The sequence below is a fragment of the Lepidochelys olivacea genome (assembly GCF_965140295.1).
Source record: "Lepidochelys olivacea isolate rLepOli2 genome assembly, chromosome: 5".
NCBI classification, from domain to species: domain Eukaryota; kingdom Metazoa; phylum Chordata; order Testudines; family Cheloniidae; genus Lepidochelys; species Lepidochelys olivacea.
In genome coordinates this window covers 30,906,483-30,931,592 of record NC_140415.1, presented here as the reverse complement: position 1 = coordinate 30,931,592, position 25,110 = coordinate 30,906,483, and the positions used below count along the sequence as shown (strand labels likewise).

General features: G+C 39.5%; 1 protein-coding gene across 2 annotated transcripts in view; it reads right to left on the bottom strand.

Annotated features, from left to right (window-relative positions):
- Positions 1 to 25,110, bottom strand: part of NNT (nicotinamide nucleotide transhydrogenase) — a 75,018-nt gene that overhangs the window by 13,482 nt on the left and 36,426 nt on the right. For both annotated transcript variants that reach the window (XM_084628356.1, XM_084628357.1), the window contains exons 14-19: positions 23,939 to 24,134; positions 22,634 to 22,867; positions 17,243 to 17,403; positions 15,925 to 16,104; positions 12,153 to 12,312; positions 10,724 to 10,805 (exon numbers count right to left, since the gene is read on the bottom strand). In XM_084628356.1, coding sequence (XP_084484482.1) covers positions 10,724 to 10,805; positions 12,153 to 12,312; positions 15,925 to 16,104; positions 17,243 to 17,403; positions 22,634 to 22,867; positions 23,939 to 24,134 — 1,013 coding nt within the window. The remainder of the gene's footprint in view (positions 1 to 10,723; positions 10,806 to 12,152; positions 12,313 to 15,924; positions 16,105 to 17,242; positions 17,404 to 22,633; positions 22,868 to 23,938; positions 24,135 to 25,110) is intronic.

Here is a 25,110-nt window from a genome sequence, read left to right as displayed (position 1 = left end):
AGGTATATAAAGTTTTCCAGTACCTTACATCTAGTAGTGCAGCAAAACTACAAATAATGCAGGCCAGAATATGAAGTCTCTACCATATATCCTAACGACATTGCAGAGCAAGTTTAGGTAGCCAAAAGGTTATTCCGAAAATGGAATTTAACCAGGGCACCAGAGATAATATCCACTACTCTGGATGAATAGTAGATGGAGTTTTAGCCATAGAATTTTTGGTGAAGGCAAATGGTCAGGACCTCTGTTTTTTTCATCTCATCTAAATGATGGCAACTCCACAGAACAGTTCCTCCCTGCATCACTAAGGCTACACAGAGGTTAATAGCACCTCCCTACTCCTACTTGATATTCCCCAGCTTATGAATCCAAAGATACTATGGAGAGATTTGTTTCTGTAAAACTGAAAAACTGTCTTAATTATAAGGCTGCTTTTCACCCTTACGTTTGAGCCCAATATAGCAGAGTCTCAAATATTTCCATACTGAGGACCATTAGCCTACAAAAGATTTTCTCATGGTCATTTCCTTCCCACATTACTAATCATAAGCCAACATGTTCTCCAAAGAAGCAACGGTGATCAGAACATGAAAGTAGTACTAGGACAAAATTCAGGAGATAGGTGCTAACTTGCTTTAATCTCATGGGTATGACCACTTAGCTGTAACTCCTCCCACTATTTTAATGCATTTCTTCTCAACAGGTACAGGTATTTACATTTATCAGACCCAAATCACCTCCTTGTCTGCAGCCCCAACTTCTCTAGTCTCTCCTCCAGGCCACTTTGCAGGTGGGTTATGTTGTCCAATACCTTTGATATCCTCCAGTTTTGGAGTTGGCAATTTTGATCATGGCTGAATTTACACAAAGAAATGCCAAAGAGATAATTAAGTGACTTCAGTTCCTGTACATCAAACCAAAGAATCAGAGGTGTGATAAAGGAGCTCTTAAAGAAATATAAAAGAGCTCTGCTTGAAGACTGATGATTGAGCAATAGAAATTTGCTAGGACAGGAGAATTGTGCATGTTTCATCATTATGATGGAATCAGTTCACATAAACACCACCAAAAGTCCACAAACTACAGTTTTTGAACCACTGATGTATCATCATCATGTTCCTATTATGCCTCTGATGTTTAGGGCAGTGACGAAGCTCCTCCATTCCTGTCTGTTTCTAGCATGTCTTTCCCCAGCTGTGCCCCATGTTTTTCAGCTCGGCTTCCATAGCTCTTCACCATGTTGTTTTCTGGCAGCCTAGTTTTCGGTTGCCTTCAGGTGTCCATCTTATTGCTACTCTGGTGATAGAATCAGTTTCCATCCAAAGCATGTGACCGATCCATCTCCAATGCTTCCTGGCAATGATGGTGCTCAGATCCCCTTGGCTGCACTGTGTCAATAGATCTTGGTTTGAGATTGTTCTGAGCCAAAAAGATAAGGAGTATTTTTCTAAGGCAGGTTGTGTGGAATGAAGACAATTTGGACATGTCATACTTTCTCATTCCCCAGCATTCTGCACTATAAAGTAGTGTTGAAAGTATGCAGCTCTGATAAATCTTGAGTTTGGTTTTGGTTTTGTATGTTGATGATTCCAGACTGTATTTAAGCTCCTGAAGATGTTCCTGGCTTTACTGATTTTGTTCTGGATGTCCCAGCTTGTTCCACCGTCCTGGTTGATGGTGCTGCCCAAGTATGTGAATGTTTCTACATTGGTGAGAACATAATCCTCTATCCATACTGGTGATGAAGAGACAATATTAAGGGTCATGATATCTGTCTTACTGAGGATGATTTTCAGTCCAATTTGCTGGCTGAATGCAGTGAGCCAAGTTGTTTTTTCTTGTATATGGTGTTGGGTATGCGATAGGAGAGCGACATCATCTGCGAAGTCCAGGTCTTCAAGGGATGAGAAGAGTGTCCATTTAATGCCTCTTGGCATGTCTTCTGTTGTATGCCACATTACCCAGTCAATGGCACTGCTGAAGAGGATTGCAGACATAACACACCCCTGACGTACTCCTGTTTTGATTCAGAACTGAGCTCGCTGTAATCAACACTGCATGTAAAGTTGAAATAGAAGCTTTTGATGATGTTGATTATATGGAAATGAATTCCATATACCCACAGAATGTGCCATAGGCTAGTCCTGTGAATGCTATCAAAAGCCTTTTCAAAGTCTATAAAATTTATGTAGAGTTGCTGTTGCCATTCTAAGCACTGTACTATTATGTTTCTTAGAGTGAAGATCTGGTCTGTGCATCCACGCCCCTTCCGAAAACCAGCTTCCTCTTTTCTGAGAACACTATCAACTGCCTCTGATATACGCTGGACTATGATCTTACACAATATTTTGCTTGGCACAGATAAAAGTGTGATACCATGCCAGTTATTACAATCACTGATGTATAGTGATTAGTAATTTTAATGCTGTACAAATATAAATTTAGAATGAGAATAATCTGGTCAACTACCAGTAGTAAGGTCGAGTTAAGGCAACTTGAATATCAGGTAATTTGAACTCCAAGTTCAAAACCAGACATATTGAATGATCACACCACTAAGCACTATTAGATGCTGTGACAAGATGCAAGTATCGTTAAACTTTGGTTCAAGAGTGGAATGGAAGCCAGTTTTATACAAGAGCTGCACAGGAAGGAAAAAGAATACATTATATTTAGCTGGCAAATGTTTGCGATCCTGGTGCAGAGGAAAATACCTAGAATCAGATACAGGACAGCAAAACAAATAGGACAAAATATTAACAGCTTAAAGTTTCACATCAACCACTCAGTAATGTAAACCATGTGCAGCAGCACAGTTGCTTCCAAACTGCTCCCAAATGCAATGATTTTTAGTACATTAGAAGAACTCTTATTTTGAAACATATTAGAAAATCATCACTATTTTGGCAAGGAACAAAGATTTCCCAACAAAATTCTCTTTAGTTTCTAATAAAATTATTTGAGCTTCTTTTTGATTAAAGCTGGCTTATAAATAAAAAAAACAAAATATGCTTGAGGTTTTTATTAAATACTCCAACACAACCTTGTTTCCAGGGCTGATCCCCAAACCAACACGTAAGTTGCCAAGTGAATGAAGTTTCACCTTTGACTTTCCCTCAGCAGAGGCAAGGGGAAGAAGAAAAAGAAGGGGCAAGAAACATTTTTGCTTGATGGGAGGAGTTATGGTATGGATCATCATCTGTCACAGGTTTTGACAAATACTGCCAGAAACCATACACTACACATTTGGGAGGTTTATGAACTGTTTATATAAAATCTATTTGACAGGAGACATATAAATGACTCCCAAAGGGAGTTTGTTTCTGAAAGTCTTGATGACCAAATATGACAGTGGCTTGCCAGTACCCCTTGGAAAAAATTCATGCAAAATTGTCAAACCAGATTTTTTAATATATAAATAAATAAATAAATAAAATATATACATTTAGAGATAGAGAGTGTGTGAGTGTGTGTACAGACACTCACCATGATCATGTTGATAAAGATTTCATACAGGCAACATTTACACAGATAGTTAGAGAAATTGTCCCCTCATCTCAAAAAGGAAGATCCTCCTACCAGCCATTCAGGTGAGCATGGCAAGGCTGAGAAGAAGCAATACAGACCAAGTTCCTCACAAACATGGAAGAGATTACACTAGAAACACCAGAAAAAGAGGACACTTTTAAAAATGTCCCATCTGAACACTGTATAACCTTGCAGAATTATTTTTATAGTTACAGATTTGCACTCAATTTATCATAAACAGAGGGGATTTCAACCTCTTGTTTTCACCGCCATCATGTGCGATGGGTGTGACATGTCCTGTTCACTGCACATTACAACAGCAGTTCTTGAAAACAACAAGCTTTTTTACGGGCATAAAATATTTGCCAAACGTATTCTCCCACAACAAGTTTTAAAATAAACCCATTTTTTTTCCTACTCATTCATTCCATTCTGGAAATATCTAAAAATATAACAGGAGAGAAACTTTATGGAAGAAATTGAAAATTGAAAAGATGGAGAATTATTAATAATCTTTAACTGCTTAAGAAGTATCTTTTTCGAGTGTCTTTAATATCAGTGCTGCAAGAACATCAGATTTTCTCAAAAAAAAATTGCAGGAAGTTTTTAGTGTTCGACTGAAAAATAAGAAATTTTAAAGGACCTTCTATTATGCAAATGTTTGCATCTCCTCCTGCTGAACTTATACGTGTCTGGCAAAACGTGTAGGCTACAACAAGTTCAGCCCAAAGAACTAAAATTCATGACCATGCTCTAGTTTATCGGAGGGGTTGGCTCAGTGCTGTACTAAAACACAGGTTCTCTTTTTGGACCTCAAATAAGTCAGATGGTACAATTCTGGGCCCAATTTTCAAGTCTCTAGTTTCAGAGGCATAACCTTGTGCCCAAATTTTGTACCCATATGAGTTACCAGGAAAAAAAAAACAAAAAAACATGAATACATTTTAGCAAAACTATATCAAAAGATAAAATAAAATGGGGAGCTGGTTTGAAATCCAGCCCTTTATATGGGTTTCTTTTAGAAAAAGCTAGTTTCTGTGGGCAAGTCAGAAGCATTTGGATTCATGAAAATTGATTGGTAGAATTGTTTACACATGCTGATGTCTTCTGTTCTTTGTCTATATATTCTCTGCATATATGTAAAATTAAGCAGTGGGATGAGGGGGCACACTAGGCTGAAGAAGTCAAACCCACTTGTAGAGATGGCCTAGCATTTACAGTACAATGCGCACCCAGTCTCACCACCTCAGTGACATGAATAAAGGGTTACTGTTTCAGACTCTCTGCCAACACAGGAAGACGGTACTGAATTTGTTACAATCAGCTCACATTTGGACTGTCTTCTTCGCAGCCCTATTGGCTAGAAAGTTTCCTTTTTAAAAATGAAAGTTTAGATTCTGTAAAATCTGAAAATGCCATGTGAGCCCTATAAATAAATCTAGACGGTCACATGTTAAGCATTCCCCTACAGTACACACCCTATCGTGAAGAAACAAAGCCTTCCCAAACGACAAAACTAGACACTACCAGTGCTGATGCATTAACCCCTCCCACCCCCCGCCAGCTGAACGGACTGTATGTCAGGAATCCTGGGATACCAGTTTTCTGCACTGATCAAATAGCTTTAATTTTTTGTGCAATTTTGTCTGTGTTGAATTTAAACTCAGTTGCCGAGGATGTTATTACAGATGCAGTAGTATTCTATTTTTAATGCTTACTGAGGACTGAAGAACTTCAGAGTAGGATTTACTATTTGCGGTTAATGTAGTCAATCTTTTTACTCAAAACAGATGAAAAGAAAACAATACTATTTTCCTCAATCCTGAATAAGCTTATTTATATTTAACCCATTGCAGAAGTGGTTCAAGATCATTTCATTGTCATGTGACTCTGGTGTTTGCACTAAAAGAATGCATTATGAATTAACGTTAAACACAACACACAGGAGTCAGTGTTCGGCAATTTTCCTCCCAGAGCACTTCATCCATGTAAAAATAGGATTTCTGTAACTATGCCAAAGTTGATGAGACATAGGGTGCTCTAAGTAAGTTACATCTGCTTCGTGCCTATTTTAGCTTGCTCAACAAATTTTTTTAATTTCTGAACATTTGTAGAAGTTATACACACACAGGATAGCTTGCTCAACAGAGCCCAATTTCTCCCCTTTTAACTTTCTATGCCCTCTGTTCCACACATGCAGCTTCTCTGTTCCCAGTACATACACATCTGCCAAGTCTCTTAAAAAACACACTCCAGTTTCATGGAGAGATAACATGAATGACAACTGAAAGTACAAAGGGCATGCAGATACTCTAGCACTTGTTTATTGCTCATGAAAATCTGAGTTACGCAAAGCATAAGGCCTGATTGGAAAAGATTTTAAACTGTCCATTTTTACAAAATAGACCTTTCAGTCAAGAAAACACTTCCAGTTTTTCTTTTAGTAAAGTAAGACCTCCCCCTGCAACATGGGGTGTGGGTCATTTGCCAGGATTTTGTGGTTATCTCTCACCTAAGCAATTCCTGGGCATTGCAAGGGTATCAGGCATTGATGCAACTTGTTCCCTCTTATTCTTTCCCTGTGGCACATAACAGAATTACAGACCACACGAGACCACACTGTGGTCTAATTTCTGTTGTTGGGTTTGATGTGCGGGCTCTGGTTGGTGTTTGTGGCCAGTGATATACAAGAAATCAGAATACATGATCTGGGGTCCCTTCTGGTATTAAACTCTATGACTCTTTAAGGCAAGATTCATTTAATTTGAAAGAATAATTTAAGAATTCAAACTAATTAGTTTTATTTATTTAAATGTAAAGAAAAGTTAAAGATGGCATCCCTCCATATGCTCCAGAAACCCTTAGCATAATTAAAATGCAACACCTAGTATCCTACATGCAGCAGTACAATTTGACTACATCCCAACACCTGTAACCAAAGTAAATTTAAAAACTCAAGTCCACTTACCTTAAAATTTACCCCATTTTCAAATGCCTAAGAAAGAAGATAGGGGCTTTGCCTTGTGTCCTGAGGTCATGAGACACTGGCACATAAGTCCTTCCAAGATATTCACCTATAAAAATTAGGCAAGACCAGCCATCTAGTGACTGAAGTTTGAGAAAAATATTCAGAAAGTAATCTAGATTTTCTCTCACAACTGCATATTCCACTGATTATGGCAGCTAAAAAGTAAAGAACCCACATGCCTGTGGCATTAGTCAACAGATTTAAAATTAAGTGTGTGCACTTTCTTAGACTACTTCAGCACTTGTATGGAACTTCCTTAAACTACTGTAATTGGTTACTATTGCACCTTGAGCAGAAATTTTAAATACATACATTCTATAAGAATGGCTATAAAGTCACACAACTGATATCATGGCCAAAATATAGTGAATCTAGAATGTCTGCAGACGGTGTTCAATATGCTATGTATTTGAGAATTTCTTTATTTTAAACACACCATTAAATATATAATTTAAGAGATTAAAATTCTATGGATGGATGTTTATAGGGTTTGCCTACACTGAATTTAATTCAGATTACGGTAGGGTATGAATTTAAAGTGGACTAGCTATTCCTGATTAACTCCCTATGTGGATGCTTTTGCTGTAGATTAAGAATGCCTTATTCTGAATTAGTTTGATCCATTTCTGAAGTGCATTAAGATAATTCAGAATCACGCCTTTACATGCATTGTAGTGAACCATTCAAGATATATGGTAAATGGAGAGCCTTCAATGACAGCTCTGTGCTACTACAAAGGTAAAGAGAATAAAACTGCTTGAAGACCAAGCGTCTTCCCTCTGGGAATGGATTCTGGGAACCTTCCAGTCTATGACACTTTTTGTAGCTCTACCAGTCAATAACAAGAAAGGAAAAGACAGCAGGAAGGTTGGATAACATGCAGTTTTCTTACATGATTCTACTAATAGATTTAATATGCGATATGCTGCAAGAGCATTTCAAGTCAGTGGTGATGTTAGCAATGCATTTTAATAACTAAAGCAGACTTAAGTTTGCAAACCCTCCTGTATTTCCGACTTTAAGACTTAGTCATAAAATGTTATACATCATGTTACATAATCTATGCTCTTCACTGAGCGTGTTATGACTACAGGCAAAGTTAAGGAAACAGTGTCTCTGAATCAATCATGAGCCATGAAGCAAAAAAAAAAGACCATATGACAAATGCAATTTTTCTTGGCACAGCATGGGCATAACAAACTGATGACAATCATATGTCCAGGCTGGCACTCAGCCACAGAGGATGTGTGTGTGTGTGTCACTGCATCTGGATGCTGGGCGTGCTTGGGTCCTGAGGCACTTCTGACCTACTGAAACCAGAGGGACAGCAGCTGCACTCAATGAACACTGTGGGAGCTCCACAAAGTGATGAAAGGCCTAAATTACCACAAACTGTAAATACAGATTTATTTCATTAAAATACTAGGTAACCACTGCAGCAATCTCTTCCTGAAATTGACTCATTTTAAATATAATCCAGTTACTTCACAAAGCTTCATTCATATTTCTCCCATACAAAGCTGACATACAAGGTGAAATCAATAATACTTTATATCATTATGAAAAAGGAAGCTAGCCCACACAGAAGCCATAAAAGGAAAAATCAAAGAAAGAACAGGATATTGTCATCATATTACCCAAAATGAGGTTCTTTTGTTACATGCCTAATGGGCCTTCAGTATCTTTAATACAATTTGGCTATGCAACCAGCTTCCACTAGTGGTGAGAAAATAAGGGATGAAAAGAATTGCCATGGGAAAGAAAGACAGCAGGGGCCTCATTCAGCTTTCCTACATGCAGATTAAACTGCTACACAGAAGTGCATTATTTTGGGTGATTGCTAATGAACAAATTTTACTAACTGGTACTCTTATCCATCAAATTATATACTACAAACACTGCCAGGTACTATCAATATCATTTCGATGAATGTGGAAAATATTGAAGAAAAAAACACACTAATTGCTAAAACATTGACTCCAAAGCAAAGTCATCATGTACTTAAAATAAACATGCAGAAATTAGAGAATGAGTTTGGTTAACCAGCATCTGTCAGAGTATCTTTTTTTCAATATGACAACTGAGACTTGACTAATTTTTAAGATATTAAATTACCATAATTAAAAAATAGTTTCCAAAACAATTAGCGATGGAGACATGGCAGGTATTGAAAGCACGGGAAAGCTAATTCTTATGAGAAAGGAAGGAGGAAAAGACTAAAGTTTTCATGTTTGTTAGCTTCATTGTGAATTACTTCCCCTTTCTGTAACGTACACTCCATAGAATTTACCCCAATAGAGTAACACTTGTTTTGATTTCCAGCCTTTACCTGTAGAGCTAGAGGAGTTGATGTAAATATGGATGTGAAAATCTATAGTCCAACTTGCAACAGTAACTTCAGGAAAAAAACCTGGCCTCCAAATTCTTATGACTGGAGCTACAAAGGCAACAAAAGCCCATCTCTTCAGAAAGTAGCCACGGTGGGCTGGGCAGACACCAGGAACGTTCTAAATAAATCAGAAGCTAGGTGCTTTTACACCCAAGGGCATGGGGTGTAAAAGACTAAATGATGCAGCACTGTCATTTGGGAGAGTCCAATGGTGAGCTGCAAAGGGACTAGAAGGCTCATGCAGAGTTCTCAGTGTATCCTTTGCAAGTTAGTCTCTGCCACGGACAACAGAAAGACCCTGCGAGGACTTTTAGGAACACGCTAGACCAGAGAGCTAATCTTAACAGAGGGGACTGCCTGATCTGCCCTCCTCAGAATTAGACGTCCTTGAGAAGGAAACCTTTTGCCACAGTTTAGAGCAGGCTATACCACTTCACTGTTAGACATAGACTAAGGGGTTCCTGAGAGATCTCCAAGCACTCCTGCTGCTCTGTATGCCTCTCCTACCCCATCACCAGAGTTGCCAAAGGACCCCAGTGTCTGAAAGCCTGCTAGCACTTGTGCATTTAAAAATGAATTTGCCATCAAGTACTCTGCATTCTTAGCTAACTCATAACATGTTGGTTTTTGGGTTTTTTTGGGGGGGGGGAAGGGGAGACATGACGGACGACATTCAGTGGGTTGTGAGAAAAAGTTGAAATGTAGAATTTTTTTATATGTATTAGCCTTCATAAGAGAGAGAGAGATTTACCCAATATTTTAAATGCAAGCCTTTTTACCCCCTTTTTAGTGTAAATAAAGCCACCCAGGGAGAGCTGCCCACCTTTTGTGTTTTTACTGGCCACTACCGTGTGTTTTATTGGCTCCTCAGACTGTAAACATTGATTCCATTAGTATAAATCAGTTACTCTGGATTTCATTCTTAAGTTTCCTGAGGAAAATAAAGCCTGTACTCATGGTGTGAAGACTGCTGCCTCAGGGGGAGGTACCTTAACATCCTTCCATCTGGTATTGGATTGATTTCTCCTAGCAGTCCCTTCCCCTTCTTTCTCCCTTCCCTTCCTTCCTGCCACTCCTGAGTTCCAAGAGAGCCATATCCTCTCCTACTTTAAACCTCCCCAGAAGACAGTGACTGTGCAATAGGGAAGCATGAGTGAAGCAAAAGTTAGGGAACAGGACTCTGTACTATATTTCAGTGAAGTAGACGTTCCTGCACAGAAGTCTCCTTCATGTGTTGTGTCTTTAGAAAACCAAATGACTGTTCTTTGAGAGATACTCCCAAGAGAAGGGGAATATAAAAAAAGAGATTCAACTTCCCAAAGATGTCATGAGCACTTATATTGAGCAACAGTAGTAAATGGTTAAAGAGTGTTGTCGCCATTGCTTGTAAGGATGGAGCCCAGCATGAGAAACCAAACAAAGTAGTACTAAGCTTAAAAAGATAAAGGGTTACTGCTGTACCCAAACACCAAATTAACTGCTGGCATAAATGGATGCAACTCCACTGAAGTCAATAAATGGCACCAATACCTGTGTGATTAAACAGTATCATGAAATTATTAGACTGTTTGGTAGGTTGATAAGACTAGAACGTTCCTCTAATTAGCTCGTTCTCGGATATCAGTAGAAGCATAATTGGTGACAGCAAAAAGACAGACTTCTAGGGCGTTTTCATACAATCAAAAATCCTTTGTTATGTCTCCCTCTACACACACACACACACACACACACACACACACACACACACACCCCCTCACAAGTATCACAATGGTACTTGCCTGACATGTTTGCCTTGTTCTCTCAGCATCTTCACCAGGTCAGCGATGGGGTACTGAGCTTTCGCTGCACACAGACCATAACCTGAAAGAAATATTCCCCTTACTTAAACAATTGTTTCTCGAGTTCGAAGTAGGAAAAGTTGTTTCATTTACTTTTTGTGGACACCAGAACCTCTAACCATAAAAAAGCTGCACTCAAACATCACAACTACTCATGAGGGTTTCAGCACAACCTAATTTTTTCTTCTTCTTTTTGCTCTCTAGACTGAACTACATTTGTGATATCAATACATCTGTTTGGACAACTAATCTACAAATGGTAAACTTCAGTTTTACAGAAACATACATCCTGTTTTGTTGTACTGGAACAGGAGGCTTCACACAAAAATAGCCAAAAACTGGTGAAGAAGCTACTGTCATACCTTCAAACTCGTACCTTCCACCAAATTTTGGATATCTACAATGCAAATCCAGATGCAGCCTTTAGGGATATATAATTCTTTTACTTTCATTAACTTTGTACAGAAATAATGCATGGGAGCAACATGCATCACCCTTAAAACGCTCAAGGGCATAAATTGTAAGCAGCATTCTTCCAGTAATATAGTGCTGGAAGTACCAATGATAGCAACAAATGCCAAACACCAAAAAAATACATCTGTGTGCCTGTTTGAAGCAAAGGTAACTCTTATGAAACAGTGTATTTGCCTGAACGGCATATGTACAAGGATAATAAGAGTGCTGGTGGAGTTTTATAAATTAATAGTAAGATACTGTCCAATGCAGCCATTGGCATCATGTGGTTTAATGAAAACAAATCTTGAAATATAATTAATGACCAACTTCTCTTTAAAAGGATACTCTGTTACAGAAGTATACAAAACCTACATGTTTTTGGCCATAAAAAAGGTTTTATAAAACCTATGTAAAGTGTTTTCAGGATTTTTATTATCTCAGTGGTTGGATTTAGATATTTATCAGCAGTCCAAACAATAGAACCTTGAGTTACTGGAGAAGAACCACAAAATCTTCCAGTTCTAATAATCCACGGTACAGAAATTTAATTACTACCACTAGCTGTATTATGATAGTGCCTAAAAGCCACAACCAAGATTATAACTCTGTTGTGCTAGGTATTGGCTGTACAGAGTAAGAGACAGCTTCAGACATTAAGAGTTTACGAACTAAATAAACTAGATAAATGGTAGGAAGAGACACCAAGACACACAAAACTGAAGTGACTTGCTCAAGGAGGCTGCACAGTTGGCTAGTGGCCAAGTTGGGAACAGAACTAAAGACTACCAACTCCAAGTTTAGTACCTTAACCACTAAACCACATTGTCCCCTCTTACGATTGTGAATCATGAAGATTTATAACCTGACTACGTCCCTCTAGTATCTTACAATATCCACTGTCACTGCCTCTTACCTGGAGTAATGATAATGTTATTGGCCTCCCTTATCATTTCAACTGCATTGTCCAAGTTGACCTCTGTGTGAGTACCAGTAATTTCCATAGGTTTCCCACCAGCTGTTGAAGTGGTACCATAGCCACCAAGTATGACATTAGCAAGGGAACGATTCATGGCCTGAAAAACAAGGTGATGACTAAATCTAAGGATAACAGAAACATAGTTTTGTGAAGCAAACTTTCTTCTGTATCATGTTTTTCTGAAAATACTCTTATGGTTTAAAAAAAAAATTTTTTTTTTTACCCGAAATTAAAACATTTCGACAACAACAACAAAAATGGACACTTCAACAATAAAGGGGCTCTGGGGGTGGGAATGATGAAATTTCTGCAAAAGATGTTCCTCGTTTTTGACCAGTTCTTCCTGTCACCATAGAATCTCTAAACCATAGTATGATAATGGCCCTTATAGGTAGCTTGATACGCTGCCACCACAGCTTCAAGCTGAAAAATAAAATAGAACAAAGCAAAATACACAAGCCAAGCTAACCAAATACTAACTCAAACAATGCATTAGGGAACTGAAGAGGACCGAAACCAGACATTGGTGGACCACCAAAAAGAGAGTTCTAAAAGCATGAGCTCTTAGCTGAAAAAGCTGTTCCTCCTGAGAATTTAGTTTCATGGACTGACAACAAGAACCTCTAGCTGACACTAACTACTATGATGCATGCTTTTTTAATAGCTAGGGTCCCAAAATATTCAGGTACTATCAGGAAATAGGCAAAATTCATTGTAATTACAGTCTGACAAACTTTAAAGGGGAATAAAAGGGAAATAACTTGGCTCTTAGGTTAAGAGTGTGCGCACCATGCCAGGTTATAGCCCAGACCAAATCTTTTAATAAGAACGGATGTCAATGTGCATACATACAAATGAGAGGAAAACCCACAAGAAAGTGTACAGTGTCAAATTAAGTGTTTAAACAAAATCTGCTACAGCCTTAGAAGATGTGCCACTCTGGAGAATTCAAACACCTGTCAGAAGAACAAAGAAAGGGAGACAAGGATGTTACAAGTGGAAGGCCTTTGTTCGCAGGTGATGTGGTAACAGCACTTCACAAATCATGAGGACAGATGTTGGGCATGATCCAAAGCCCACTGGAGTCAATGGCAATCCCTCCCTTGACTTAAATGTGCATTGGATCAGACCCATTCTGAGACCTATAAGTAATACACAATTTTGGATGTATGCTATGACGCTTTAATACCCCCCTGTTTCAAGGGAAGAAGAAGAGAAAAATAGAATTTATTGGCAATTGCACGGTAGTGGCTAACTGCCAGGTAATGTGGTCTGGAAAGAGGAGAATGATCCCAACAAAACCCAATTGCCTTAAAGACACAGGGGCTGATCCTGCAGGATATAGAGCAACCTCCAGTCTTGTTGAAGCTTGGGGGGAGGGGGGAGAGAGGGGGAAGCAGCAGCTCCCTAAAGATACACAGGCCAACCCCAAAAGCTTGTACTTTACTTGGAAGGTCTTTACAAGTGAAGTTAAAAGGAAAGAGATACCTCACTGTGCAAGAACACCACGAAATCAGAAAAGGAGACAGTGCCCCAAGATATTACCAGAATAGTTAAGTCTTCTTATTGTCTAAACTTCACCGTGCATTCCACAGACAGGCAATTTGCATAGTGCTTAAATATTAGTTAACGGTTGAACAGCCTGTCCATCTATAGGTATAAACCAAAAGCAAAGGGGATGGGGGTTCTCCTAACAAAGCAAAAACTTTCTAAGAAAATAGGCCTGTGTTAAGGTTGTAAAGAAAAAGAAACCATTCAAGTAACAAGAAGGCTCTAACAGCAAGATGTTTTTCTTTTTTGGTTTGGAGGTTAAAACTTTGTCCTTAACTCACCCTGTCCAAGGCACAACAGGCAGATTCATCTATGAATGTCTTATAAAAACTTTAAGAGATCTGGAATGTTTCTTGGGATTAAGTTAGTTTTAATCATAAAAAAGTTATTAAAAATCCAGTAGAATGAATCTTTCAACCATTAAGAAATTTCCACAAACACCTCCTCATCTGCAACAGATAAATTTCAATAAATATATTGTTTTGGATGGAAGTCACATTGAGAAGAAAGTTGTTTCACTGGCACAGTTTGAGTCATGTTTGCATTATAAAAGAGTTTATATCATCTTAAATCTGACTTTGCCTACCAGGTCATGGGAGTAAAGTTTCTTTTTCATTATAGAGCTGCTGAAGAATAAAAGCTGTTCAGTCCCATGGATTATAGTAATGCATTTAAAGCGACATTTTGGAAGGCAGTTCATAACATGGAACAAAGTCCATTACTTAGGGGAAGGTAGAAAACTGACACCTGCTGAAAAATATCACCACATTATTGTGTTTATTGCACTTCAGTAACTCAGTTGCAGTTATGCTGATTGACTGTTATCTATACTGGGTTAAAACAGTACAAGAGTCACTGAATATCATCTTAAAAGCTAAACTCTCCAAAGTTTGCAAATATAACATGATTGCCCGTACTCTCCAAACTTCCCTGTGTACAGACCTGATCAGGCCATGCATACCATACCTTTTTACTTATCTTTCTTGAGCAACAGTTTAAACAAAAGTTCACATTAAATTATACAGGACATTTTGCACAATACCAACTCTAATTTAACAGGAACAGAGTAATGGAAGACAGTCATAGTTAGTAACAGGGAAATATCAGGAGGGGAACAGATGGCAACATTGATATGAAAGAAGGCAAGAGTTGGAGGAGAAACCAAAAGGTCTGAAAATTATATAGTGGAAACAGACAAAAATGGCAGTTGTTGCACAGTAAGGACACAGTTTTCTGCTATCTATCCCGCTTAGAAAACGAGAAGGGCTGGAGGAAAAGAAGAAAAAAAGACTAGTGTGGAAGCATTCCAGGAGCACAGTCCATTACTAATACTAAAATAGGATTACACATGACAGGTTAAACTTAAACCCTTAACATTATTCCAGATTTGTAAATAACAGACTAATGTGCATCTGCTGCCACCCAGTGGAGATTCATATTCATCAAACTCTGAACAAACCAATCTAACATCACTTAGGACTGTAGATTACTAACTCAAATGGTAAGTAAAGCCATCATCAGATTGAACCACACACATTACAGGCTTTGTAAAGGTTCATAGCTGAGTTCACTCATGAAAACAGGCTTTCCTGTGAACACAGACAGACAAGTCTCAACCTCATTTATACTGCTAATGGATAAAGATTACAAAGATGTTCAAGTCTGAGGAGTCAGACTACTTAGGTATTCATGGTGTGATCCTTAGCCCACTGAAGTCAATGGAATGACTCTCCCTGATTTCAATGGATTTTGTATCAGATTCCTAGGCTCCAGTTCTGCAAAGCATTTAAGAGCATGCTTAACTTTGAATTGAGCACTGAGTCAATGGGAATTAAAAACAGAGTCTTCAGTACTTTGCTGCTTAGGGAAGGGTTATTGAAATGGGGCCTTATAAAGGAGAAGTGTTTCAGAACTGCAGAAAAGTCAGGCATGTTTGATCTTTGAATTGCTTCTTCTACTTTCACAAAAGGTTCAGTCTGTCCAATCCAACAATTTGAATTAAGACCATAAAGAAATTTACCAGTCTCTAAACAGCATTAACAGGTCATAGCAGTTTTGCCTACATCCCTTCCCTGCCCAGTGCAGATTCTGAGCATGGCTCCCCAGTTATTTTGCAATACAACTTCAAGTATGAACACAATTTCTATTTAATTCTTACCACACACATGATGTAAGAGAGGATGGCACCAGAGGAACCAATGAGAGCGCCAACAATGGTCAGCAAGTTGTTGTTAAGCAGGAAGCCTTCAGCACACAGAGCCCATCCAGAATAACTGTTCAGTACAGTAATAACTACAGGCATGTCAGCACCTCCTATAGCCGCTGTTAAAGTGACACCCTGAAGATGAAAAAAATATATATACATTTCAGCATAACCTTACAAATTGTAAGCAACAGAGATGTGAGTTTTACTGCAGATATTTACTAAAAAGCTTTAAATTAGATCCCAAAATGATTTGATCCACACACTCAAGTATGTTCTACGTAAAAGAGATTAACATATAGGATTTCTGATAATTTCTGCCTTCAAAGATTAGACAGAAAAAACACATTACACAGCTTCACAAATAAGGTCTTTTGTTAACACTGACCTTGATTAAAAATAAGTGATTATATCCCTAAAAGCAACAGGTTTACAATTCAAAGAGAAACCATGCTGCTGATGTACCAAGAAAAAAAAAAGAGACTTGTAGAAGCTCTATAAATATGTTGTGGCATCGTTAAACAGGTCTCTCTTGATCGTCTTTATTTTATCCTATTTGTAAATAGTTCCATTAATTCGTGATACAGTACTTGAGTTAAAAAGGTGAATTCAAATTCTACTGTAATTTATTTTTAAAGTGAACTAAAAGGTATTTGTAAGGTGCTGAATGCCCAAAATAGCAAAGGCAAGAAGGATAATTCAGCACAGTAAACTAGTTTTGTCCTCACCAAGACCCAGATTCAGCAAAACTAAACATATGTGTAAGTACTTTGCTGAACCGAGGCCTAATTTCAGATCCTTTAAAGTCCCACGCTAGCTCCCATTCCACTCCAGTACCACAGTTTTTACCAGGGCATCACAGCAGAGGTGTCCAATATATGTGGTGGGAAGTAGCTTATGATATAGCATACTTCAGCAAAAAGGTAATATTTTACATTTTAAAGGGATACAAAAGTTACACATCTTGTAAAGCTATATGCTAAACCACACCTTACCTGAGTTCTTACAGATTAGCTTCATCTGCTCACATGGGTCCATGATACAGTAGCTCTGGTTTATGGCATGATAACCACTGCATCACAATAGATTGATGGGACAATTTTGGTATGTGGCAAAAAAACACCTGACAATTCTGTACATGCTGATTCCCCTGGGCTCCCTTGCTATGTGGGCATTCAGCATATATTGCAGCAAAACAGATATTGCAACAAAATAAATTCTATATGTCAGTAATTGCTGTTCACTTTGTGTATTGTGCGACACACTGACTTACCATAACAGCAGAGAGTGCTGACACTGAACCTAAACAGGTAAGTCCTGTAGTATAACTAGGATCAATCATATATGGAATCATTCCACCAATGCTAGCGGCCAGCAAACCTGCATTCAGTAAGTGCCGGCCTGGCAGAAGGAGTGGTGCAGAGTTCAGGACACCTGGAATCAAACATTATCACATTTAAAACCTAAAATGCATGAGTGACAGCTGACTCCCCCGTCCCCCCCAAGAGATTAAAGGAAAGTAAAACTCCCAAAAACAAAGTGAAATTCAAAGTTAAAGGCAGAAACTGGCAGATATGGCAGTTTCCTAGACAAACTTTACTGAACTAAGTTTCAGTATCTTAGGAGCTCATTGTATTAAAAATGCAAGCATGTATCGTTGGATTGTGCGTAACATCTCTAGGGAGGAGACATAGCTAATGAATACCCAGGGAAATGTTATGAGCTTTAGAGAACTCGTTGAAACAATGTGCTAGACAGACAAAGTTAAGTGGGACTCCTAGGAACATCAAATCTATTCTTGCTTGAGACTTCTTTTTTTGGGTGGTGGAGGGGAGGGGGCGCCCTTAGAGATGAGTATTTTGACTTTAACAGGAGGAAGGAACAAATATATCCTTTCCCTGAAGTGTTAATTAAGCATTGGCATTATATAACTATTAACAAAAACAAAGTTTAAACTGTCAGAATAAAAATCCCTCCCTCTCAGTTGCCCAGTTTTTAGTGCCTTATGATGTTTATTAATTTCTAAAGTTCTCCAGTCACCACAGAATATTCCAAGGTAAACCTGACCTGAATTTCTCATGATAAAAACAAGCAGATTGGATTGGATTGGATTAGAGAGAGAGAGAGAATGTGAAGGCAGAAAGGAACATGCATTACATATACAGTTCTAGCTCTGAGGTGAAGACTTACTTGTGCTATCTATAGCAGGACCAGAAGTACCACACAATGCCAATCCCCAATTAGGTACAGATTCTACATTCATATATATGTAAGCAGAATCAGGATGAGCTCTACCCTGACTTCTGATGGTGAGTCATGGTGGGTTGTAGAAAAGAACTTCAGGGGCTGATCTCATTTGCATAGGCACACACCCCCTGCCTAGATGGTCACTTTGGCTGCTGTAGGAGCCCCAGTTTCTCTGTTATTGGGGCAGGAATAAACTGTTATTATCCTGATTACATGAATCAAGGACAGTGGAACTGTACTTGGCCTTTTGTTATGATGGAGGGACTCACCATCAACTAAGCAGCACTCACTAGGCAAGGGTCATGGGTTCCAAAACCCAGTAAACGGAGAGAGGCTGGGGACAAGTATTAATACTTGGTGGTATAGGCCCCCTGGTGAGGACCTTACATGCTAATTGCACTTCCTCCTCTCTCCACTGTGGAATATCAGAGCTAATTTTGATTCCATTAGGAATCTAGTTACAGGCTGCTGAGCTGAATTCACTTTGGGCTAATGATGCACCAGCACTGAGGCTCCCCTACTTCAAGCTGAAATCACAAAAGAGCTAAACTTACTAAGAGCTGAAATCACTGAGTGTTGTGTTAAGTAGCGCGGGAGCCTGAAGATATACAGCAGAGCAGTTTGCGGGACAGCTGGCAGAGCAGAGCAGTTTGTTGGATGCCTGGAGCAGCTAATGGGGGCAGCTGGCAGAGTGGAGCCCCGTGGAGAGGAGGGGCAATCAGCTTTCGACCACGTTAAGATGCCCCTTAACCACCACCAGCCCACCCCCACACACACACACATCTCTACTGAGGTTGAGAGGTAAAACTCTGCAGATAAACTTTTGAACTCTGGGGCTGCCCTGACCAGGGACAGAGATTTTTGGGACTTTGGGTGATTCTGGGTTGCTGGACTCAAGAACCAAAGGGAAAGGACACGCCCCAATTTGCTTGGGGTGGGTTTTTTGCTCATGGGTTGTGTTAGGAATCCTGTTGGTGGTGTTTCCCCAACATAATACCACATTGTTTCTCTCGGTTATTAAAAGGCTTCTCTGTGCTTGCGAGAGGGGAAGTATCGCCTCTTGGAGGCGCCCAGCGGGGGAGGTATATATTTGTCCCAGGTCACTGGGTGGGGGCTTGAGCCGGTTTTGCATAGTGTTATTGGATTGGAATGAAACCCCTAGATACTGAACTCGGCCCTTGTTGCTGCCAACTCTGACGGGCAGAAGGGTTACATATATTTCATCAGAAAGTAACAAAAAAGGGCTCTGTGACTACTGAAGGCTTTGTGGTCCTACCACACACCAGGAAAGGCGCAATGAAGGTGGGTCCGCCACACCTAGAAAGGCTGCAGGGAAGCAGCCAGCCAATCAGAACCTGTCAGCGTTCACTCCCCACTCTGAACTCTGGAGTACAGAAGTGGGGACCCGCATAAAAGACCCCCTAAATTTATTTCTACCAGCTTAGGTTAAAACTTCCCCAAGGCACAAATCCTTTCTTTGTCCTTGGATGGTATTGCTGCCACCACCAAGTGATTTAGACAAACATTCAGGGAAAAGGGCCACTTGGAGTCCCTGTTTCCCAAAAATATTCCCCCAAACCTCTTCACCCCCTTTCCTGGGGAGGCTTGACAATATATACTAACCAATAGGTTAACAAAGTGAGCAAAGACCCTTTATCTTTAGGACACTAAAATCAATCAGGTTTTTAAAAGAAGAACTTTATAATAAAGAAAATAATAATGGTGGGGGACAGATAGCTCAGTGGTTTGAGCATTGGCCTGCTAAACCTAGGGTTGTGAGTTCAATCCTTGAGGGGGCCATTTAGGGATCTGGGGCAAAAATTGGGGATTGGGGTCCTGCTCTGAGCAGGGGGTTGGACTAGATGATCTCCTGAGGTCCCTTCCAACCCTGATATTCTATGAAAAGCAGCACCTCTGTAAAATCAGGATGGAAGGTAATTTTACAGGGTAATAAAAAAGATTTAAAACAGAGGTTTCCCCTCTAGGCTCAACTTCAAAGTTACAAAAACAGGAATAAACGTCCCTCTTAGCATAGGGAAAATTCACAAGCTAAAACAAAAGATAATCTAACACATTTACTTGCTATTACTTACAATTTTTGTAATCTTAGATGCTTATTTCAGGTAGGGTTTTAAGAGATGTTTTTTTCCTGCCCTGGTCCCTCTCTGTCCGAGAGAGAGAACAAGGAGAGCACAAACAAAACCTTCCCCCACAGATCTGAAAGTATCTTCTTCCCTTATTGGTCCTTTAGGTCAGGTGCCAGTCAGGTTATTTGAGCTTCTTAACCCCTTACAGGTAAAGGAGGGATTTTATGCTACCCTTAGCTGTATGTTTAATGACAGAACACAAGAGGCTCAGTTAAAAGGACCTGCAGTGCCTAAGCAGTTCAGTTCCTGGCTGGGACCAGAGGAGCAAGGAAGGGTGTTTGTTGCTGATCAATGAAGCTCGAGAACAGAATCAGAAGAAAGGTCCTGGTGGTACTTGCATTCAGTGAGGAGAAAGAGGATTTAAGCACTTCAGCCCAGGGGTCAGGGTGAAGAGAAAGGAGCTACAGGGGGAAAGGACTATGAAATAGCAGCAGCAAACCAAAGGAAGCAGTACGTGGCTGCTGTGTGTAGGGGTCTCTAGGCTGGGACCTGGAGTAGTGGGTTGGTCCCTGCACCGGCCATTAGCGAATTGGCCTCAGCCCTGACAAGGAGACAAGACTCAGTTGAGAGGTCCAAGTGAAGAGCAGGACTTAAAGGGGCCCAGCAGTGAAGACCATGGTGAGGGGAGACCAACAGTTCCAGTTGGACTCTTTACCTAAGGCCCAAAAAAGGGGCTAGATTTGAAGGGCCCCAAGACAGTGCTGAAGACCCTAATAAGGGCAGACTGTGTGTTGAACTTCTGTTACCCCAAGTTTGACTCTGTGACTTCACCAGAGGGCTGAGACACTGGAGACCCATCCAGCAAGGGCAACAACCCACAAGGGGTGCCAGAACCAAGAAAAACTGCAGCACCTCACCCAGCAAACAGGAGGAACTCGGGCAATGAGCATCTCCTATCACAGGTCAAGGCCTGTTTATTCAGAAGGAGGACCATTCTCGGGGGAGGGCAAGAAATCTCGGGGGAGGGCAGTCTTCCAGTGCTAGGAACAAAGAAGAGTATTCTGGTATCTCTGGCTCAGTAATGGAAACAAGGATGTCCCATCAATGGTACTACGAAGGTGAAAAGGGAGAGGAGATGGTGGATTGGGGCAGGCAACTCAGGATTTGAGCTCACGAGGTAGCAAGGAAAAGCTGCCTCCTCCTAAAGCACTCTACTAGAGAAATTATCTGGGCAAACCACCTTGTTTGTATATTCTATTTCCACCTTCTGTGTGAGGCCTTGTTTATACAGAGAAATTTCAGCTAAAAATTCCCAGTAGTGCTACTACAAGCTATACCAGGGTTAGCACCACTGTTCCCTCTAAGCTGTGCGTGTACACACAGATCCTAAACCCCGCGCACAGGGCGAAACACCGCACACACAAAAATTTGCACATAAGAAATTTTTTGCGCACACGGCCTGTCAAAAATTAGAGGGAACATTGGTTAGCACTGGTGAGAATTTTTAGCTAGAGTGCCCTAGTATGGACATGGTCTTCGATTTCTTGTACCTATGCACTGAAGTGTTCACTCAATCACTTCCACAGCAATCAACTTATGTCAAATGAAGAATTAGTACTTCAGGTACAGAACAATCATCAGGTGTTGGTGAATCTTTAAAGATCCTATGTATCACAGGAATGTTTATAAATGTAAAAAGAAGAGACAGATTTCATTTGGTATGTAGGCAGAAATGCATCTAAATAAGATTACTTTAATGAATTTGACTGTTTAAAATAGGGTCATGTAACATTTGCGAAGTCAATTGATTTAGTAAAAGAAATCTGTACTCTAAGTGAGAAATCCCATGGAAGTCAGTGACAGAACCCCTATTGACTTTAATAGGGCCATGATGTCACCCTAAATTGTCTACTTGGCCAGATGATTAATGTACTTTTAATTTTAATAAATTTCAGTAAAAGAAAATTATGTCCAGACAGCAAGCATGTACAGTACATGAAATAAAGAAATCCAAAGCAGTACTAAGTTTTGGATAATGTGGGCTAGGGATTGTTTACATTATTTGTTAATTAACATGAGAAATACTGTCCATAAGGAGACTGAACGCAGATCATCCACAAATAAAGCACTACACAACACATTTAAAAAGTGCAAGGCAGCATTTAAAAAACCCCTCAAGTTAAGCCTATATTAACTCACCTGATACACTTTCTGTAAAACAGAATTTTTTTTAACTCCACACACACAGTTTATTGAATGAGTGTGAGAGTCAATGACAAAAACAAAATAAATTTTAAAATTTGCTTTTAGCCAATATGGACAACACTCACCTTGCAGTTTCCCGTAAGCTATGAGGGAGCCACTGAAAGTCACACCACCAATGTATGTGCCAAGATACGCCACAATCTTGGTGAGGTTTGCAGCTGGATCAGTAGCGAAATGAGGATACTCAATCATGTACTCTGCTACACAGGTGAGCACGGCAGCCAAACCTACCAAACTATGGAAAGCAGCCACTAGCTGAGGTAAATCTGAAATCTGGATGCGTTTAGCAATTGTCAAACCTGGTAAGAGTTGGAGACAAAGAATTAAAATATTATAAGGTACTGTTTTATGTGATCATGAGCTTGTGTATTCTGTTCAATAGAGTAATGTCAGTAATTTTGTACCTAGGGGACATTGTACGAATAAGGAAATCAAAAAATCAGAAATTTATTAGTATTAGACAACAGCCACCTGAGAAGCTTCCACTGGAGTCAGTATTCCTTTTATATGCGGCAGCATAGTCTAAAAAGAGAGGAAATCTGACTAGACTCAGGAGACCAGATTTCAGTTTCTCAGTCAGTAACTAACCTGCAGTGTGAGCTTGGGCAAATCACTTAGTCTCTCTGTTCCTTAATTTTCTTACTGAGCGAGCTGGGCAACTACAGATCCATTAGTCTGACCTCAATAGTATGCAAGCCTTCAGAACAAATTTTGACGGAAATAATAATTAAAGACCTGGTGGTAACCGGAAAAAGGGATAAAATGCAACAAGGTTTAACAAAGGTAGATTGTGCCAGACTAGACTACCCCAATATCTTTCTTTGATAACTGTTTTTTTTTAGACAAGGGGAGTGTAGTAAATTTAATCTATTTGGACTTTAGCAAGGCATTTGATACAGTAATAAATGGGAAATTATTAGTTAAAACGGAGAAAATTGGGATTAGTACAGTAATTGTGAGGTGGGTGGCTAAAGACATGACACCAAGGGTTGTGCTGAAAGGTAAATTATCGGGCTGCAGGAAGGTTACTAGTGGAGTTCCTCAAGGATCAGCCTTTGAACTTGATCTCATTGAATATCTTCATTAATGACCTTGGTATTGAGCTTTGCAGCAGGACTGGTATCCCACTTGTTACTATGGCAGGGGGACGTGGGTGGGTAAAATGTACTTTGTTGTAAGCAGGCAGCTCCTTATCTGAGAAGTGGGGATCACAATTTTCATCCCACCAGAGTAAACTGCTTTGATAGAAGGATAAAAGCACTCTATAGGCGCTAAGTTAGAGTAAAGATATCAAAAGTGGGCATGTAACCATGAGCTATTAATTTCACTTGTAAGTTATAAAACTGACTTTTACATGGTGCTGTACTCACCTATGGTGCCACCAAGGGTCATTGCACCTGACATCTGAGCCAACAATTCTGGTGATGGTTTAAGGCCTCCAAGAGTAGCCGCCAAACCTCCGGCAACACCTATCATACCCAAAGCATTACCCAGGCGAGCAGTTCCTTGAGTGGACAGACCAGCCAGAGCACCAACACAACACAAGCCTGAGCCCAGATAGATCATCTTTAAAATAATGGAAACACACATATATACATTAAAATCTTTCTGATCATTATGTGAAAGACAGATTTTTTAGTGCTGATGGTTCACAAAGGTGGATTTGATCTTAACCAACGCTCCTGAGGAGGAGTTAGAGATTTTCCTGTGGTGTGCAAATTTGTTGCTGTAATGTGATTGTGGTCATTTTAAAATCTTGTATTTAAATCAAAATTTGAGGAGTTTTGCTTCAACTGTCCTAATGGGCATGGAAACAATTGTTGATGTTTACTTATGATACATTTGGCTTCCTGTTTACAAAAGAAAAAAAATTAGCTTACATGGATACATTTAAATAATCATTTAAATAGCATAAAATTGGTGTTTGTAAAATACTGTGTTATAAATCCCCGTGACAAAGTTAGTTTAGATTGTTACTGCCACAAAAAATAAAAGGTAATTTATTTCCATTTTCTTAAGTAGTATGATCTGAATCTGAACAAGCAGCACTATAATAAGATATTCTACCTTGTGAGAAATGGGATTATTTTTAAGACCTTCTCTCTTATCATTCCTTCTGGGCTGAATCTTTGTAGACATGGCCTTAGCTCAGAATCCCATCCCTCTACATGTCCCTTGTAAAGCACATTTGTTGTGGGGTAAAGTTTTAAGACATAGGTAAAAGAACTCCTACCTTTGTTTTAAATTTTCAAAAAACTCTTCGCTCTCTATTTCGTTCTTAGGTATTGCTAGAGCACTCATTTCAATAGCATTTAAGCTTTATTTCTGCTATTCGTTTTTAAGAGATTTGTTCATAATGCAAAAAACCCTGCTGCTATTTTAGAAATATAAAGATATTTTAAAGAGGTTGTTATTTAGAAACTTTGCAAAACTAAAGTCAATGTCCAGGGTTCATTTGCAGGTTTGGAGCTAGCTCATGGAGTTAGCTAACACTTGGCTGCCTGTGTGGAAATAAGCAGAGGATGAAAAGCCATTAATAGTT